Source organism: Dermacentor silvarum, chromosome 1 (assembly GCF_013339745.2).
Source record: "Dermacentor silvarum isolate Dsil-2018 chromosome 1, BIME_Dsil_1.4, whole genome shotgun sequence".
Taxonomy (NCBI): Eukaryota; Metazoa; Arthropoda; class Arachnida; order Ixodida; family Ixodidae; genus Dermacentor; species Dermacentor silvarum.
The window spans coordinates 339,065,259-339,085,051 of record NC_051154.1 but is presented as its reverse complement, the minus strand read 5'-3'; the positions used below and the strand labels follow the sequence as shown (position 1 = coordinate 339,085,051).

Sequence of the window (19,793 nt, the reverse complement as noted above, 5' to 3'; positions counted from 1 at the left end):
AAGCAAATCTAGATAAGCACCTTCACCTATCTATTTCACTGTGTGTGGCGTACTGCATGCATTATTAGGTGATAACCCAATTGCACTGTCATTCCCTGCAACAGGCAGCACGAAGTGAGCTTCCTGTTTTGCTCTGCTTAATAGGTGATAACCCAATTGCACTGTCATTCCCTGCTACAGGCAGCACGAAGTGAGCTTCCCGTTTTGCTCTGCTTAATTTTGTTTCAGTTTACTGTGGCTATCTTAAAACACTATGCAATAGGGTCGCTTGGGTGCCACCAGCTCGAACAATTCACACTGAGTGGGCATGTCAAAACTTCCTAATAACATGCGAATGTCATTTCTTTTTGTCTTCATAGATGGCCAGACAAAACCCTTGGCTGCAACTGCCAGCTGTGTTTCTTCTGACCAGTGGCTTCAGCAGCAGTGGCAGCAGAACTGTGATGACAGCAACTGAAGCGGAGGAAACTGTACTATATGCGACTTGCATTTTAAGACCGTGAGGATGCTGTGAGCCATATTTGATCAGTAGGTGATCGCGAACAGCTCCTTTCAGACAGTTGCAAGCACGCTTCATCTTGGTCAGTCTACCATATTTTCCAGTGTATAAGACTGAGTTTTTTTTTCTGAATTTTTCGTCGGTGCATCTTATGTATGTTTTTTTTGGGGGGGGGAAAACTGCCGTCAAAATCGAATTCAATGCTATGGCCACGCGAAGCACGCTGGTTGACTTAATTGCTACGGGTTCTGTGTGCGATATCGAGAGGCTGGGTTCTTCTCGTGATTGAGTTCCCGAGTGTCGTGCGAGAAGGACAGAGCAGCAACGCAAGCAGCGGCAGGCCAACCGCGAATCGACCGACCCCGAAGTCATCACATCTGCAAATCGCTGTCAAGATACAGCGCGTGCCAGTTGCTACCAAAGTACAAGCCCCCCAACCCCCTTACCTTCCGCGCTGCCTTCCCGCTTTCCTCCCTTGTGCGCGATTCGGCTCACCGTCGCACGCTTTCACTCGCACGTACAGCATAAGGCGCGCGGTGACAATGTTATCGCCCTTGGACTTTATACGGTACATCGCGGCAAACACGACCGCAGAAATGCGCCTGGAGTGGAAATGTATGGCACACATATGTTTGCGCGTGACCTACATTCACGGAGTGAAACGTCACTGTATTTTTGTTATATCGCTTACCGAACGAACAGGTGCGTCTTATACACCAGTGCGACTTATAGACCAGAAAATACGGTACTTGTGGCAATGGTCAAGAGTGCTGTGGCTACCTTGGCCAGCAGCAGGGCAGCACGTTTCAGTCTCTGGGTGGTGAGGTGGCGGCAGACGCGCCGGTACAGGTCCAGGCGCTTGTCAAGACCCGTGAGGCGGGCACGTCGCGCTGCATTCACGTGAGCTGCAGGTGCCGGCAGGGAGCGCTCCACCAGATCAGCCACGGTTGGCTGCTTGGTGCCGAGGGTCTCGGTCAGCCATCGGTAACGCATCAATGCCAAGTTGGCTGTCCGCCAGGGCATCTCCTGTTCCACCTGTGAAGGAGCCACACATTCTGTAGAGAAGCAATTAGGCCAAGGATGGTGGCCACCAGTAAGGGTGGGTTAATAACACTGCTTGAGAAAAATTAAACTCCCTGTCTTACCTTTGCTTTAATCTCTCTCTTTTAAGACCAAATTGAATACGAATCAAATAGTGCCAGAAGCCAAACTAATACCAAATATTTTTCTAATGGTTTGCGAATAATGTACAACCTTCTCGCCATTATTATCAAACAATTTAAATTAAATTATGGGGTTTTACGTGCCAAAACCACGATCTGATTATGAGGCACGCCGTAGTGGGGGACTCCGGAAATTTGGACCACCTGGGGTCCTTTAAAGTGCACCTAAATCTAAGTACACCGGTGTTTTCGCATTTCTCCCCCATCGAAATGCGGCCTCCGTGGCCGGGATTCGATCCTGCGACCTCGTGCTCAGCAGCCCAACACCATAGCCACTGAGCAACCATGGCGGGTCTATGAAACAATTTTCACACGGTCTTCACAACATTAGCACGTTTCTGTCATTACACTGACATTATAAAGCATGCATTATCAAAAGCACAAAGAACGCATTCAGAACAACTAAGCAGTTCGTTTTTAAACTCTGGGCTTTTCGGAGCATACGTGGTCATGGACGATCATACATGTGAAGTCTATAAAGGCAGCCTTATGAGCCACTTAATGTCTGTGCGTGCGTCCATGACCAAACCAGAAAAGCGTGTTGTGTGCACCGACGGCTCAGAGAAAACAAGAGCTATTTTTTTTAAGTTCGAATGGTCGTGGCAGATGGTGCCACTTTTGTATCAAGTGCGTTGCGATGAAAAATAATCAAGTTAATTCTGATAAGAGAACAAGTCCTGAATCTATAAATGGCAACGAACCTCATGATAATAAAAGCCCGACAAAACAAAATTCTTGTCAGAACGAAACATTATTGTATCCCTCAAGAGCGCCCATAGAATTCAATGCATTTTGTATCTCTGGACAAAATGTCACTACTTTGCAATCACACAATAACGAAATAACAAAATTTGCCAGACTGTTAGTCTACATATCTACTCGTGTAACAAAATCCAAAAAGTGCTCAAATGCATTTTCTGCCCCCTTAAAAAGATCCTGAAGCGATATTGATGATTGTGTACAAATGTACTGAGTCGGTAGGGTACGTCTTTTTGATTATTATGAGACAGATTTAAGTGCTCTGCTTTAAGCATGTAGTTTTTATAAGGTTTGAAAGATGTACATACCTACGGATTGCAGTGGTGCTGGTCCCCTGAGTTTTCAGTCGCCCCTTTGCATGCTACATAGTGTGTGTGAGTGATGTTACTTGGGCTAGCATTCCGATTGGCTACCCACGCATGTCATCGGCAATGCTACAAACATGTCAATTCATTAAGCTCATTTGCAATACCATATGTATATAGTAATTTGTGTAACCTTAAATATAAATACACAAATACAATAAATGTGCTGTTTTTTCACACCAATGGCCCACTTTTGCCTGTGAATGTAAATCGTCTGTTACAGCTGTGGTGACAGCAGCCATTCAGACAGCCCCCCAGCAAGCATTGTGAAGGGGTCCAATCAGCATAGATTTCATAATTAAGTTCCTACGCTGCAGACAAAGTTCCTACATTTTTTTACGCAGTTTTAAATTTAATTTTAATATGCCAGGTACTTCTGAAATGGCACTTCTGAAATGATGCATAGGTGAAAATACCCATAGTAGGTGTACTAGCAGAAATCTGGTAATTTCCTACAATTCCCCAAATTTCCCCAAACACATTCAAGGGGGGACACAGGTTCTTGGGACGAAAAAAATCTCGAGAAAACCGACTTCCTGAAAATTGTGCTTTTGAAATCTACAGCCATTTTTACACAACTAGACCGAATTTCTAAACTACTGGATCAGTATTTTAGCCGTAATTGCTTCATTTCATTCATACTAGCAAAATTTGAGCCAAAATGAATACTAAAATGGCACTTCTCCTGCGAAGCACAGCTGCCACTTCACACAACGTAGAGTGGACATCTTGGTCTAATTCAGTGATGCGATTGGCCGAGGCCGTTTTGGAGCAGCTTCTTGGAGCAGCCAAAAGTGCATTTTGGAGCAGAAAAACAAGCTTTTGGAGAACCTAAACGCATATTTCCAAGTGGAAAAATTGCCTTTGAGAGATGCAAGAGAGATTACAGAAGGAGGTAGCCCAATGGGTAACAAGCACATTTTTACAAGAATTATTTAGCTCAACATAAAGTTGTAGCGCTAAAGCATGTGAATCTCATGCATGGCTAAGTAATAACGACCAAATTAGATGATGAAGCTGTGATGATGATAGTACGACCACTACAGCATCACAATCTTGTGACCACAAACCTATCTAATCTCTACCTCAGCTTTCCAGTTTGCAAGAAGCTGGACGTTAAATTGCCGGGAACTCGACTACGGAAGAGTATTAGAAGTGCGCAATGATCGCTCGCTAAGCTACACCAGCCGAAAACAGCAAAATGGCAGCAGTGCAATGAAGAGAAACAAGCTCAGTAGCATGCGCAACAACTTGCCCGCATTTAACAAAATTTTCTGCCACCATGCATCCCCTTGACCAAACCACAGGAAAGCCACATCGTGAAAAGGCTTTGCTTTACCAGCAGAACGCTTTTCCATATACCATTATTATGAAAGTTGTATGCCTTCACCTCTTAGTTTTGAAAGCACCCTTTCAGCCATGGCCGGAGCCACCACATTTCAAGCACATAGAAGCCCTACTCCAGCACCCACCTTTTACTTCCATGTGCACACATGACAAGTGCGTGTGATGAATGATGTCGCTGGTTATATTAGTGGTTATATTAGTAAACACCTTTTGGAGCAGCTTTGGAGCACATTATCAAAAATGTATCAGGATGTAGCAGGATTGGCCTTTCGGAGCAGTTTGGAGCAATTGGAGCAATTGGAGCAGTAATCACATCACTGCTCATTTAAAAGAGCCGCTTTTTTTCTTCAATTTCCCACCAACACAGGCTCTACACGGCCATTGGCTTTCTTGAATTACCACCCCACAGAAAGGTCCCAGGCAATGCCTTCTTTAGAAGATGCCTGCTGCGTGAGCCGAAAAGCTGGTTCCTGTCCCTCTTCTCTTTCCTCCTCTCCACCAGGGTCGGCTGCGAGCGCTAGCTGCGGCGATCGCTCCAAACCTAAACTACGTGGCCCTGCCTCCGAAATTATAGCAGCATCTGTTACGATCCCAGAGGCAGCACCCGTGGTCTCTTGTCAAGCCATTGGTCGAGCACGCGCCAGCCTCATAATCATCACTTCCTTCGCAACAGGAAGTAGGGTCGGCAGCGAGCGCCGTCCCTTCGCGACTACCCTGAACCACGGGAACCTCCGCTCCAACGGGAAAACGAGTGACGCGGCAGGCATCTAGTAAAGGAGGCATTGTCCCAGCGCGCCCTCTTATTCATTGAGTGCACGTGACTTGAGGGTGAGGGTGCCATACGATTGGCGGAAATCCTTTCCCAGCGTCTGCTCCCCTCAGTTGGGCGGGTACCATCCGCCATATTGCCCCAGCATCAGTGACGCAGTGCACGTGATAGCCCGTTCGGGAAGAAAATTACACATGACGAACAAGTTTTGGTGCAAGAAAGGTTCGACGCACACTGATTGAGAACTTCAAGAAGCACTTCGCAACTGAGAAAAACATCGATTGATTGATTGATGTGTGGCGTTTAATGGCGCAAGGGCCAGCTATGGCCAAAGAGCGCCATGACAAATGGTAATGAATTCTTTATGTATTATGAATGAAGTGATTAAATTTAGTTACAAATGTAAATGTAATGTAGTTAAAAAGAGGCCTAAGAACACGCCGCTGTAAACTGCGTAAAATATAATGACAATGATTCATGACAAAATAAAAGGTGCATAAAAGTTTCACTACAACAAAGCCTCCACAGGGCTCTTGAAGTAGAGATCTCAGAGGCATGTTCTATAAAAACTAATGTCACTGCAGCTACAGCCTCGAAGGCGAAGCTGTGCTGCACATGACCCAACCAAATTATTTCTAGGACATTAACTTCATCTAAAAAGCTAAAAACTGTTTTCAAGTTAAAAAGCGGTTCGTTGCTTAGAAAGAATGCTGGGTAAGTGAAATACGCTGGCGATATGCAGAATGAAAGTACTTTTTACACTCCCTTTCTATTTCCCTGCACTGGATAAGGACATGGAGAACTGTAAGCCTGTCGCCACACCTTCGACATGATAAAGGATGATGATGATTAGTGGGGTTTATTGGCGCAAGGGCCAGATGTGGCCAAAGAGCGCCAAGGCGATGATAATGGCGTGTCAGTGGTACATGAATAGTGAATTATGAGGCGTGGATAAAACATTAGATGAAGCGTGGCTGTAAAGGGGCCTAAAAATAGTCGCTGTAAAGAGCGTAAAATCTGCATGTAATAAGGTTATGACAATGATCAATGACGTTTACTATGAAAATGAAGAATGCATTGAAAAATAGTGATAAGATATTCAAGTTATGTCACGTGTAGTAATTGGCAAAAGCACTACTGCCTAAACAAAGCCCTTGAACCACAAGGGCCTGGAGGCAGGTGCTATACTGAACTACAGTAGCCGACCGATTTTCCGGACTTTGCGGGGAGTGAAAAATTGTCCGAAAAATCGAGCAGTCCGAAAAACCGCACAGTCCGAAAAACCGAACAGTCCAAAAAACTCGCCCCCCCCCCCCCACACTCCCCAAGAGAAAAAAAATTATGAGGCTTAGAGCGGCTTAAGAAAAATGTCGCAGTTTCGCCGAAAAGGCAGAGCGTCGGTTGCAATAGCAAATTATTAGACAGCGATACAAAGTAAGGATGTTAGCTTTATCGGCCGTATAAAGTGGTAAATGTGCTCTTACTAACTAAATAAGCACCGGTGTCATGCGTGCACAGGTTACATGAACACATCTCACTCGATGACCGCGGGCAAATTGACCTTCGCACTGTCATTCTCTTGCTTCAACGCGAACGACGAAAAAAAAACGGCACATACGAAGCTACTGACACTCGGCACACGCCCTTTGTACCCATCGCAGATCGCGGGCACACACTTCGGCCACATAGCAGATCGCTTTCAAGATACGGTGCCTGCGCGGCAGCTCCGTCGGCAGCAGCCGCAAGAGCTGAATGCAACTCCCCACCATCTCCACCGCCTTCTCCCCGTGCCCTGCGAGCGAACGAAGTCCTCGCGCGCGCCTCCGGCCACCTTCCTCTCTCGCGTGCGTGAGATTAAATTGCGGTTGCCGGCTGACCCTCGCAAGCTTTCACCCGCACACAGCGTACGGCGCAATCGAAACAAAAAAAAACCCCGGATTCCGCTTAAGTGATATGATGATAGTGAGCTGACCGAACAAAGAAAAAAACAAAAAAGCAAGTGCAGCTTTTTGGGAACGTTTTGTCGGCCAAAGAAGAGTGGGCATGGCCTCGGAGACAAGAGGATAGCGTGCGTGTACCAATCTTGAAGGCTATACAGGCGTGCACTGGAAGCCAAGCCCGGCCAAGCCAGCAGAAAATCCATCATGGCGGCCCCCAAGATCGGGTAGCGTGGCTCGGAGCGAGCGATTTAGTCCGGAAAATCGAACATTGGCACCTAGATTCGTCCGAAAAATCGGTCGCGAAAATGCATTAGCTCTATGGGAGTCCTGACGGTACATCTGTGAGGTCCGGAATATCCAACAAGTCCGAATTTTTGGAGTCCGAAAAATCCGTCCGGCTACTGTATTACTAATAAATAAATAAATAAATAAGCAGCAGCTGCAGAAGCTCGATACAGTAGCTTGTACCTGAGTTCACTGCTTTCTTGTGGGTAGGCAGTTTTACTTTCTGCAATCAAAACAAAATATAGCCGCAGCAGAAGACAGATTGCCGATTACAGGAAATGAACACGGGGGTATAGTGAAGTCAGAGGCGATTGTTCCCCCATTCCTGCTGTATTCCCTCGCACGCTCACCTTGGACCAATGGCCAGCTACGTGCTTCTGCCCCAGCTCCAACAGGCTGTAGTCCTCGTCCGGAGTGTAGGGATCCGAGACAAATCTTTGGGCAAAATTGTTCTTGTAGTGCTCCCTGCACTGGTCACCTGTGTGGCAAGGCACCATGCTTGCCACCTGCAGGCAAGGCCACACTAGTAAGCCACTGGGAAAGCACACTCAAGCATCGAGCTTTACAACACCATTCAAATACATGTGAAATGTAGAAACGCTCTCGACAAGCAACTACTGGTCCAATTTGAATGAAATATGTTGTTTTAAACAGAACGCTATGTTATACTGGAAGCCTTAAAGCAGAATTTTGATTTATGCCCTCAAAATTTTACTAAAATTTCCTAGAAGTGGTAAACAGGAATAAAATTCCAGGACAAAATGTACAACTCCTGAACTGTGCACCAAAAATGGATACCTCGCAAGTCTGAAAAATTATACCTGTTAAATTTAGTCTAAAGAATACAAATACAATACTATAATTAGTTTACAGCTCCCCCGAAATCATTACATTGTTCAAGCGACTTTTGGAAAAGTCCAATTTCCAAATTATTGGTATAATTCAAAGCAGTGTATAGTTGAGCACTTTTAAAGACGTGCTTGGGGCCTCCGAAATAATTCTTTATGCAGGTCACTACATTGTAAAGATTGCGCACTGCACCACTCACAATAAAACCGGGACAGAATTATTACTTTGCTATACAGGTCATTTCGTCATAGAAGTGTGGGACTATATAAAATCAATTCTGTTGATTTATTGTCATCAGATGTAGTTAGCAGAATTATGATATTGCTTTTTATTGCTAGGCTACACAGTTGCAAATGTGATGTTTCATTTTCCATGCAATATTTTAATTTTCCAACCATTTTTGGAAAACAACATAAGTGATGACCTATATGAAAAATCATCTCCCATTAGATTGCATATTAAGCTTTTTTTTATTTTAAATGTAACAAACTTCAGAAGTGATTCAATGGATGCCAAACAAAACCATTTCTCGATTCCAACACTGTGAGATGGAAGCTCCTGAGGTAATGCTTGCTCTTTAGGCAGAACACTGTACAGTTTCTAGAATTATTATTGCATTTAAATTCACTAAACACTGCTGTGGACTTTCACCTTGGTTCACCTGTGAATGCACAAGCCATGAAATGTGAAATGAAAAGACAGCTAGATAACAAAAATTAGTTTCGCCAGTAATGTGAAGCATCAATGCAATAACTTGCGAAATATAATGTGCTTAAGTAAGCCTACGAATGTTTTCAGCAGTGTTAGTTGGAGTGAACACTCGCAAGGGAGAGTGAGCAATCCCCTTTTGAGAAGTAAAAGACATGCGAGTCGTATTTGACTGTGGAAGTTGCACCTCACGGTGGTGAAGTGGAAAGACTTGGCTTTTCTTCTTCCTATTATCCATTCAGACATAGCAAGCAGTGTCTACTAAAACAACCCTTCAGCTTCTTACTACTGGATTCATTTAGATTTTCTTAAGTTTGCATTTGGGCTACCCTAATATTAGGCCTCACACTATGCCTGAAAAAACAAAAGATGAAATCGGCGCCATCCAGTTAACATGATGGAGCCGATCGCTGGAAGAAGATCAATGAAAACGAAGCAGATGTGCTCAATCACTGTTATTGCAGCATGTAGAAGAAGAAAACAATTTAGGACTGCCTCTGCAACTGGGAAGGCACGACGTGCTAGAACACAAAGAAGGCGCAGACACCACCTCTATGCAGTTCACAGATGTTGAACAGGCTTTAGCCAATCATGGCTGGCGCAATCACGCTCTCCAGGATCAGTATTCTCCACTGTTGAAGTATTGGCAGAGTGGCTTAGAGGTAAAATCCTTCACTGCCAATCTGCTGGTCGCAAGTTCCAATCCTCATGGCACAATGAGAATATTCCTTTCTTAGCAATTTTCGTGCAAGGAATTTTGGGACTCCAGCAACGACACCGACGAACATTGAAATGACAGGGGAGTGACCCAATGACAGCATATCACTGCAAAAAATTATTTACATAGCCCAAGCTCTATTTTCGGTGTTAAGTAGGGGGAGGGGAAACATAACATAACTGAGCATTGTAGAGCACCCATAATACACATCCTACAGCTTACACTAGAGTAAAGGCAAAAAATCTGAAAAGGCTTTCATGCATAGCAACAACAAATGCGAACACCAAAGCTTGGGTTTTTCTGTTTCACTTACTAAGCACAAACACCAATTGGCCAATGGGTGCTGGCCGCAGATCGGAATTCCACTTTTGAGCACAGGTGATCTCTAACTCCATCTTTGCTGGTTATTGGCTGATGCTCACCATGCTCACCATTGTGAAACTTCCGGCTCATATATATATTTTCAAAAGCTTTACTACCATTAATGTCCGTTATTTAGACATACTGCTGTGTAATTACTTTGCTACTATGCTCTAATCTAGTAGTTCCTTGCAGCTGAGCCAAAGCTACGAGGCCTGAGAGCGTAGATTCTTGAACAGCAAGATGTAGTGCCATAGTTCGGAACCCGATGCTTGGCTAAATGGCCTTGCCAAGTGGTCTCGTTGGCCGGTGTTTACTTGGAAGCCTGTCTGCAGGTTGCAGCGGATGCTTTTTGAGTGGTGTTGCTTTGCTCTTTAATAAAATACTGATTCAATCTCTACGATACTGAAAATAGAGTTCTCCCCTTCTTTGAGCAAACGCGTAAAGAATAAAAGAAATCAATGCAATGACCATATAAGCGTTATTTGCACTGAAAAAGTACAAACATCTAATTGGTTTTAAATTCATATGTGTAATCAGCACGGCCACAGCACTGCGGGTAGTGCTGTGGCCCAGGCTCCAGGGTAGTGAATGAATTCTGGGGTTTTAAGAGTCAAAACCACGATTTCAGTATGAGTCACACTGTAGTGGGGGGACTCCGGATTAATTCTGACTACCAGGGAATCTTTAACGTGCCCCCAATGCACGGGACAGAGGCGTTTTTGCATTTTGCCCCCATTGAAATGCGGACTTCAGGTTAGTACTTCATCCTATGCATTAATCGCATCTGCAGACTACCCTGTGTGGTCTTTTATGCGAAAGGAATGAAGTAGCCAGTGCTTAACATGCTAACACCTCAAAATGAGTGCGTTAAAGGTGCTAGTGTGAAAACGTGAATTCTGTAACTAAGAGAACGGCTGCGCTTACGACTGTCAGCTAGCGCACCCTGTAAATTGATTGTTCCAAAAGAGATTGAGTGATAGCACCACAATCATGTGCGATTTTACAGGCTGGCCGAACACTCCCTCTGAATTCTCCATATAAGCAATCCTCCTCCTCTGTATATTGAAGCAACTCGAAGGCACATGCCTTTTCGTTGTCAGAGTTAATTTTTTACCACTCCTATCACAACAGCTGATCTCGCTGCAGAGTTGCACAGCGTTTGTAGATGCTTGCACCACTTGCACTGCAGTGGACACTGCTAACATACAACAAGGCGTGTAAAGACATCTTTAATTAAGATTTGCTCACTCTCCCGTTTGGTCAACGATGCCCGTAGCTTCCACAGTGCTCAAAGAAACCACTGAAACTAAGTATCGGTATAGCAGCAATAGACCTTTCCATTGAGGAAGACAGCACTTCCTCACTAGACTGTTGCGCATGTGCACAAAGGTACGGGCTGCAGCTTCTGCAGTGCTTTTAAATTATGACACCAAATTCAGAACAAAATATTTTTGGAAAGAGTACAGGTTATTAGGCTGTCCTGTACAGCACATTTTTCTAGGCAGATTAGAGTGTTATATAGCATTTGAAAGTTAATACAATTTTTTATTTAGAAAATTGTTCAGGAATGTGGGTCTATAACATTTCATAACTTAGATTTACCTGACCGTAACGAAGCAAATTTTCGCCGTCATATAGAAGATAAATTGATCTGTGCAATGAACTAAAAATAATGAGGTCTGAACAATTGTGGGAGCGTAAAGATCAAATAACCAAAAAACGTCCTCTTCTGATAGGTATGCCTAGCTCCAAAATAGAGCCAATCAAAAAGCTGTCGCATGATTTTAATTTTGGCGATTTATTACATGGCCACCTTTGTAAAAATAAAGTTGTAGATAGTCTCATTTAAATTTTTACAAGAGTTATGCTTGTTGGCTTATCAAATAACATGCAAAAAAATTGGTACTAAAAAAAAGTGTTGAAGCGCCTGCGGCACTCTCAAAAAGCATTCAGGAGAGATAAAATTTACTAATTTCATAGCTTGTTCCTTCCCGATTCTTGTTTTTATCAAATTTTTACTGGTGTGCAAACATTCGAATATTTGATTCTAATTGGTTAGTATTTGAACCCCCGAAAATTGCTGTTGTAAGTTCTGTAAGTCAGCTTTGCCGCAGTACAGCCATGCAATGCGGCGGAGCATACAAAATGTATTGCGGTGAAGCATTTTGCCATGCAGTGTAGCATATAAAAGGTAAGAAGGGGCACTGTCCTGGGGCCCCTGCTGGTGCTTCTGGCTACCCGACACTATCGGCTCAAGTACCCACACTGTGCTGCCTCTTCATGCATCTGGACAACACCAGCCACCAGGTGGAAACCTCTGTCTGCTACTAATCTGGCTAAGTGCCTAAAACACGGTTCCCAAACTATAAATTTGACCAAGTAGCAAGCTTGGTTATGTTTTTAGACCGTCATTCTAAGTACCACCAGGATGCTTCAATAGCAAACTGGATTAAATAGCTAGCTTTAGAAGAAGCAAGGAAAATTTCACCACAAAGGAACCCAGATGTGCTCTCAACAATGAAAGCTTCTGAGGAGGCTCCTTCCATGTCAGCATCATGGAACGACTTGGATAAGCTCCTCAACCAACAGCAATTTTCACTTGCTTGTTGCAGCAATTTTCACTGCCGCAAGCACGGGTTGATAGATTTGTGCATGATGAAATTTTGGGCCAAAAAGAAGATTCATGTGAGTGGTGGTGTAAGCATAGTGCCAACTGTTGGCTCAGCTTGCGAAGAGATACCCGCCGATACCAGACACTAGTGTGTCTAGTGAGCAGTTATTTTTCAGTGTCTGAAGAAATTGTGACATGCATGAGGATGTCGTTGCTCCCTGAACATGTCAAGCAGCTATCCTTCATGAGAACATTAAATAGCTACAGTTATGATACTGTAATGCAGAAGCGTTGTACAGTGTAGGCCGCTTATAACGTAAGTCGCCAGAGTCGCGAATATCCGCACTATAAGCGGTACCGCACTATAACCAAAGCAACAATTTTCAACGCCCGCACATATGCAAAACATGTGCACCGAGCCGTCACGCATATGCAACAGTCGAGGAATGTGGCTAGAGCGTTTGCATTCAATTTACAGTCGAATCTCCTTAATTCGAACCAAATCACGTGGCAGCGCCTCCGACCGGCATTGCTCCAGCACCGCCATAGAGTAAAAGCTTAGGAGAGACCCCTCAATGTCGCGCACGAACAAAAAAAAAAAAACACGGCGGAAATTTTACCCTCTCTCAAATGGCAAGGTTGCTGATTCTGTGTTGCACCGGAACATGTGTGTACGTGCAGACGTCTCAGCCACGCATAGAAAATGGCAGTGAACCCTTCTTTCTCCTTTATGCTTCCTCTACTTTCTAGTCACGTGTTGACCTTGCACGCTGCGGCTATGGCGCAGAGGGAAGCAGCGGCGCTGTCCCAGGCCAGCCAACGAAACTGCCCCCACGCCGGCAAACGCCCGCTTCCCGATAACGGCAGAAAACGAAACTTCGGAGAGCTGGCGCCTGGCCGGCTGGAGAGGCGGCGCCTGCACCGCGGCGGGTGCACACGGTGACAGTCGAAAGTGAGGGAGCTACGAGGGAGGGTGAGGGGAGCCAACCAAGCAGCGGAGTTGCCGAGGCGAAATCCGCTTCCTTGCCGCCCTCCTCCCTCACGTTCCACGGTCTCCGCGTGCGCCCTTCGCCGTGCTGTGCCGACGCCGCCCGCTCCCTGAAGTTTCGTTTACTGCCGTTATCGTGAAGTGAGCGTTGGATGGCATTGGCAGTTTCATGGCCCTCGCTCGCTATGTGTGCCGTGATATTTCACAACTCGCACGACGACTCGCAAGATTATGGTTTCAGCCTCACTGGCCATTCGTTCGTTCGCACCACGTGCCCTTCTCCTCCACTTCGTCTCTCTCTCTCTCTTCCTCGAGCACTCCTTAGGGCGCCCGTTTGAGGGGAGCGTTCGCCGTCTCCGCTGACTTCCGTACTCCCAGGCAGCCACACTGTAACCGGTATTTCGTTTCCCGCAACTGCACTATAAGCAATACGGGCATACATGGAGTGCTATGGGAAAATTAACGGGAGTCTGAAAAGACCGCATTATATCCGGTCCTGCACTATAAGCGGTTACGTTATAAGTGGTCTATACTGTACTACACAATTTTCTTGACCACAAAGCATAATTTTGCTGTACGTTATTCGCTGTGTAATAAACATGCTTCTTTTGTACCTCTGGTTAGTGAAAGAAATTTAAGGGGGGACGCGGCTTTCGGTACCAACTTTCTTGTTTCTTGGTGGATGTCAATGAAAATTGGTACATAGAATAAGAATGGCTCTATGATGCTTTCATAAAAATTTCAAAGCGGTACCATGAAAACTTTTTGCTAGACAAATTATTTCTTTCTTGAACCTCGTGGAGGGACTGGAGGATTTACGAAATCAAGTGAAAAGTTTGTTAAATACTGTATGCACAGCCAAATGTATGCAGAAGGGGATAGCATTCTCGAAATAATTTTTTTTCAACACTAAAATTTGTAGTTTATGTTTTCTCAAGTCCCACTGCAGAGAGCACGCTTACACTGCAAACAAGGAACCCTACTACGAATTCTTAAAACACTAGGATAAAAAAAGAAGAGCGCTATCCCCTAAAGTACAGTTCAGTGAGTCTGACAAAACAAACGCAATCAAAATCTGTAAAGTAGTTACCAAGATATCTGCTCCACGAGCTGAGCAACATGCCAAAAAAACTGTACTGAGAAAACAAGGTTCAAAGTTGTCAAAATTTAATAGGCACCAGGGTTATAGTCCTTTGTGTCCTTTGCGATGCGGCATCGCTTGACCATCTGACCTGATGGTCTGATGAGCTTTTGCAGCTTTATTTTTCCGCATGGCATCTTTTTCGGCTGGGTTCCTGAACAGTTTCGCCAATACGCGCGGACGATGTTCCATCCGTGCTTGAGGTGCTCAGCTGCACGTCCGCGTCGCGCTGCATGCCACCGTCATTGTCACTGCTGAAGTCGCCGGAGCAAACTTTGTTTTAGAGATCGGTGGCTTCGACTTACGAGCACCAAATTGATGCGCAGTCTTGCGTTTCTTCTTGAACAATCGCCGGCCCATGATAACAGACGAGAGCCGTTCTCCAAGCTAAGAAGGGCCGAGCTTGACAACGTTTTTCGTTTCTCTAACAAGCGAGCGCCGGTCGGTTATCATGAGTGAGATACGATCTCTAAACCACGCCGCGACGAGTTGAAAAGACGCGAAATCGGCTCCTCAGCGCCGTCAGCGCGGCGAGCAGACGACCTTTCCGCTGGTTGCTAAGGGCAACCGCCCGGGAGACCAATCCGGAGCCGCGTACAGTCACGTGGCGCGCGCTGCCGATCAGAAACCGCTGCGAGACATTGAAACTTTTGCTTGCTGTACGCTTGCTCTTGCCTGGTGCAGCTGGCCGAGGCGCCAGATTTGAAGACGGAGAATCGCGCTATCCATAGAGACCAAGATGGCGGCGCTAGGTTACGCGGTTGCGGAGATATCGCGGCTTGAAAAATGCCGTTTTTTCGCTATTTTCGAGAAACTCCTCGCCACCTTAGCTTCGATAAACATTTTTTACATCATTTCCGCGTGATTTTCCGTGACGAAATTTTGAAATAAATTAGAAAAGAAGTCATACAAACTGAAAATGTGATTTTCAAAAAATCGGTTTTTTGGCCAAATATCGCGATGCGAAAGCCGCGTCCCCCCTTAACTTCCGTTAATTCGACGCTGGTTTATTCGATCCCGACCAAAGGTCCCCGCCAGTGCCCATGCATTTATATGGGCCCAAACTTTCATTATTTCTATCCTAAAATTGGCTTTCAGCGAACAGGACCAGCCAGCATGCAAGCGCCTGACCCCTATGGTGACCCCAATAGCAACCCTGTTTATTAGCAGCATGCGTGTTGGCAGAGCTTAGGGGACAGTGAATGCGTTGAACACATATCATCTACAATCGAAAACGCCTATTTTTGGGCTGCCCTTCAAATTTCTTCAAGGAAAACGATAGCTCACAATAGACAGTTTTAGTTTAGCGGGCTTAGCAGAATAGCGGGCTTAGCGGAATAGTTAGATCGAAATGCGCAAGCGCGCACGCTATTAGAGCGCAGCTCTTAAGCGCCCGTTCCTGCTGTGAACAGCAGTGGCGTAACCGAGCGAACGAGCACAGTGAAAGATAGAAGCCGCGATGAGGGGGTGAAAGACGCGAGGAGGAAAGTGGAGAGCAGGGTGCAGCACAACCAGCAGGAGGCGGACGAGATGGCACGAGGGTAGCGCGCGCCGTCTGAAAGGTCTATCACGATATGGACGGTCAGAGGGTCCATAGGAGAACAACAAGAGGCATTACAGGAGGCAGTAGACGTCATAGTAAGGCACTCGGAGACATGCACACTGTAATGCGCGGAGAAGTCGGAGCTCCTCATAATCGAGAAGCGCTCACAAGGACGATCAACAGCCCTGGCACCAACCATCCACCTGTGAATAGGTCCTAGAGAAATCACCAAGGTGGACAGACTTCATATCCTTGGCTTACACTTACAAAAAGACGGGGGCGGAGGATACGCCCTACAGAAGCGCAACTCTTCACCACAGAGTATGGGTTTGTGCAAACACCACAGCCATAACACAACCCACCACACGGCAATGGGAGGCAGTGCTGTCCAGCTCCGACTCGACGGACCAGCTCAACCTGGTCAACCGAGCGAGAAGGGCAGCTAAGGCCGCTGGATTCCTGGACTGAGGGGACCACCCACTAATCCGTGGAGGAGCTACCTATGCTCGTGTGCTCTTTTGCATAAAGTTTATTCTCTCTCTCTCTGTCGGCGGCGGCAGCTGTGAATCGTGCCAACGTGTCAACCAGGTGCTGGCTCTCGCGATCTCAAGATTAGAGAGGCAGTCGTGCCACACTTCGCTCCATTTGCAACGTGCCGCATGAGACAGATTGTCCGCGCCTCCCAATATATCACGAAACGAAAACAAGTAAAGTTGCGCTCAAATTTCGAATTAGGGAGTACTGTAATTGTCAGTGAATTTTTCTCCGATTTAACATTACCATCTTTACATGCATTATGTAGTTTATAAAAAACATGGCGGCGGTCCTGGCCGCCCACTCCGAACGGAATTTGGCATTGTTTTTGTAGAATTCACTTCATTCGTAGCAAATGACTATGTAAACAGCTTTCGCTTAGTTTCGGGCCGCTTCAATGACAGAGTATTATGGATAACCTTGAGGAGCTTTCGAGATTGCTTCTCGTTTCGAACACATCCACAGTGCGGATGACACTGCCCGATCGGCCCACGATGGTGCCCCTATCGTATCGATACCACTGTCGAGAACAGACGCCGCCACAAAAACTTCGTTCCCTCGCACGCGAGCTTACGCAGACTCTGTGGAACACCAGTGATTTCAGCAATGCACGCCTCCACAGATTGGATCCACGTCTGCAACTCCGTCTTCCACCAGGGTTACCACGAGCGGAAGCTACACTTCTGTGCCGCCTGTGGCTCGGCGTGGCATTCACGAACGCCTATTCCTTCCGCATTGGAATGGCTGACAGTCCTGCTTGAGACAACTGTGGCTGCGAGGAGACAATCAAGCACCTCCTCTGTGACTGTCCCTGCTACAATGTGGCAAGAAAAGTGCTCGCGACTGCGCAAGAAAAACTGGACAATCGCCCCCTCACAGAGGAAAAAGTTTTAGGACACTGGTCTAGACGGGCTTCGGCACTCAAGGCCTCAAGGGCTCTGCTGAAGTTCTTGAGGGCTTGTGAATTATGCGACCGGCTTTGAACATTGTAGTGCGTAGGGTCACGTTATTGCGCGAATTTTCTTTAAATTTTTTTTTCTTCAATCACCTTTTATTCCCTTTACCCCTTTCCCCAGTACAGGGTAGCAAGCCGGTATTTACACTGGCTATCCTCCTTGTCTTTCTTCCCCTTCTTTCTCTCTCTCTCCACGCCTAACGAGAGAAATGATGATGATTTAATGGCCTCCCCTTTGAAACAGGGCGGTGACAAAGTCACCTAGCCTACATGATTTAATCAGGTATGTTATACATGTTTTTTATCAAGCATTTTTGTATACTTTTCATTTATCTTTTTTTTCCTCTCAATATCTACCTTATACAGTAAAATCTCGTTACAACGAACTTCGCGGGACCGCCGAATTTAATTCATTAATCTGAATTATCGTAGTACTGAAAAATCAATATTTCCATGTCAGTAATGCAACACAAGAACGAAAATTACATACCTTTGCAGCAGATGCGCGTAACGTACGTAAATAATAAACGAGAACGCTGAGCACAGTTTAACTACAATTTATTGCTTGAAGAAGTCTGTAATCTTCTGCCGAGTAGACAGCACGCGCTGCAGGACGAACGCCTCTACATCCTCGACCTTCTTCTGAACGTCATCGGGGACATCTTTACAGCGCCCGAGGAATAATCGCGTCTTTTCTAGGAAAACTAAAACATCTAAGCTGGAAACACTTTGTTCTTCTTCGTGTGTTGATTCAGTGTCGGCATCGTCTTCGTCACTACTGCAATCGTCTTGCTCTAGCACTTTATTCACGATGTCCTCATTGGTGAGCTCTGCAGATGTAGCCACCGCGCTGTCGCTGTCAATGTAATCGTCGAAGGTCACCGCGGTGTCGACGGGGAGCTTCTCGGTAAGCTCATCCCAAATCTCTGGGTTGAGCTCCTGTGTGTCCTCGCAGTCGCAGTCTTGTGGCGTAGGTAAAGCCTTTAAAAGGCCTGCCTTTCGCCAGCAGTTGATCGTGCTTGCCTTCACGTTCTGCCACGACCATGTCCGCATTTCTGCAGCTTGACGTATGTTTACCTGTGTGGGCAGCTTCAGTCGAATATTGATCAGGAGGCGCTGCACAAGACGCTTCCGAAATTCGGTCTTCACGCATCTGATGATGCCCTGGTCCAAAGGTTGGAGCAAAGAAGTGCAATTGGGGGGCATAAATTCAAGCTTTACATTGGTCAATCGCACGTTCACGATATGCGCCGAGCAATTGTCAACGATGAGGAGAATTTTTCTGTCTTTCTTCTTCATTGTGTCGTCGAGCTGCAGCAGCCACTGAGTGAACAATTCTCGCGTCATCCACGCTTTTTTTTTTGGCTCTGTAGTCGCAAGGCAACGAGACAATGTTTTTCAAGCAGCACGGCTGGGCAGACTTTCCAATAACTAGCGGCTTGAGTTTTTCCGTGCCAGTGGAGTTGCAGCAGAACAGAACCGATACGCGGAGACGCGATTTCTTTCCGCCCTTGCACTTGTCACCTTTGAAGTTCATTGTTTTATCAGGCAACAACTGATAAAAGAACGCCGTTTCATCTCCGTTGAAAACGGAGTCTGGAGAGAAAGACTCGACGATCTCTTGAAAGCGCTCGTTCCGCCAGGCAACCGCACTCTCGGCATCTGCTGCCTTTTCTTCGCCACAAGCAACTTGCCACGTAATGCCATTCCTTTGCCGGAAGTGGTAAAGCCATCCGGCACTTGCATCGAAACCGGAGATGTCTAAAGCGGCCGCGAACTGTAGCGCCTTCTCTTGAATAATCGGGCCTGACAAGGGCACATCGTTTTGTCTGTCATCCTTAAACCACGTGAGCACGGCCTCGTTGACGTTCTGGTAGTTTCCAAGCCGCAACCGTTTTCTTGAGGGAGCCAGCTGTGACTCTCGATGCAATTTCATGATCTTTTCCCGATCCTTGAGCATCGTTGCCCTTGTTGACGGGGGAATATCACGCTCCCTGCACAAGTCCACTTGCTTTCTACCAGCATTCAGCTGCGTCAAAATGTCCACTTTTTTTTGAAGCGTAAACTGGCGTCGCTTCTTTTTAACGCGGGGGCCAGCCGAACTCATTGTCAGCAAAGCAACCACACAACACAATCACAGCACTGTTGCGTTGCGCACTGCTTATCAGCCGGCGCCCAAGTCTGGCTCATCTGTTC

The 19,793-nt window shown here is 46.1% G+C and overlaps 1 protein-coding gene across 1 annotated transcript in view; it reads right to left on the bottom strand.

Annotated features, from left to right (window-relative positions):
- Positions 1-19,793, bottom strand: part of LOC125942316 (uncharacterized) — a 56,780-nt gene that overhangs the window by 23,591 nt on the left and 13,396 nt on the right. Inside the window, exons 2-3 of the mRNA XM_049660476.1 lie at positions 7,538-7,693; positions 1,280-1,534 (exon numbers count right to left, since the gene is read on the bottom strand). Coding sequence (XP_049516433.1) covers positions 1,280-1,534; positions 7,538-7,684 — 402 coding nt within the window. The 5' untranslated portion in view covers positions 7,685-7,693. The remainder of the gene's footprint in view (positions 1-1,279; positions 1,535-7,537; positions 7,694-19,793) is intronic.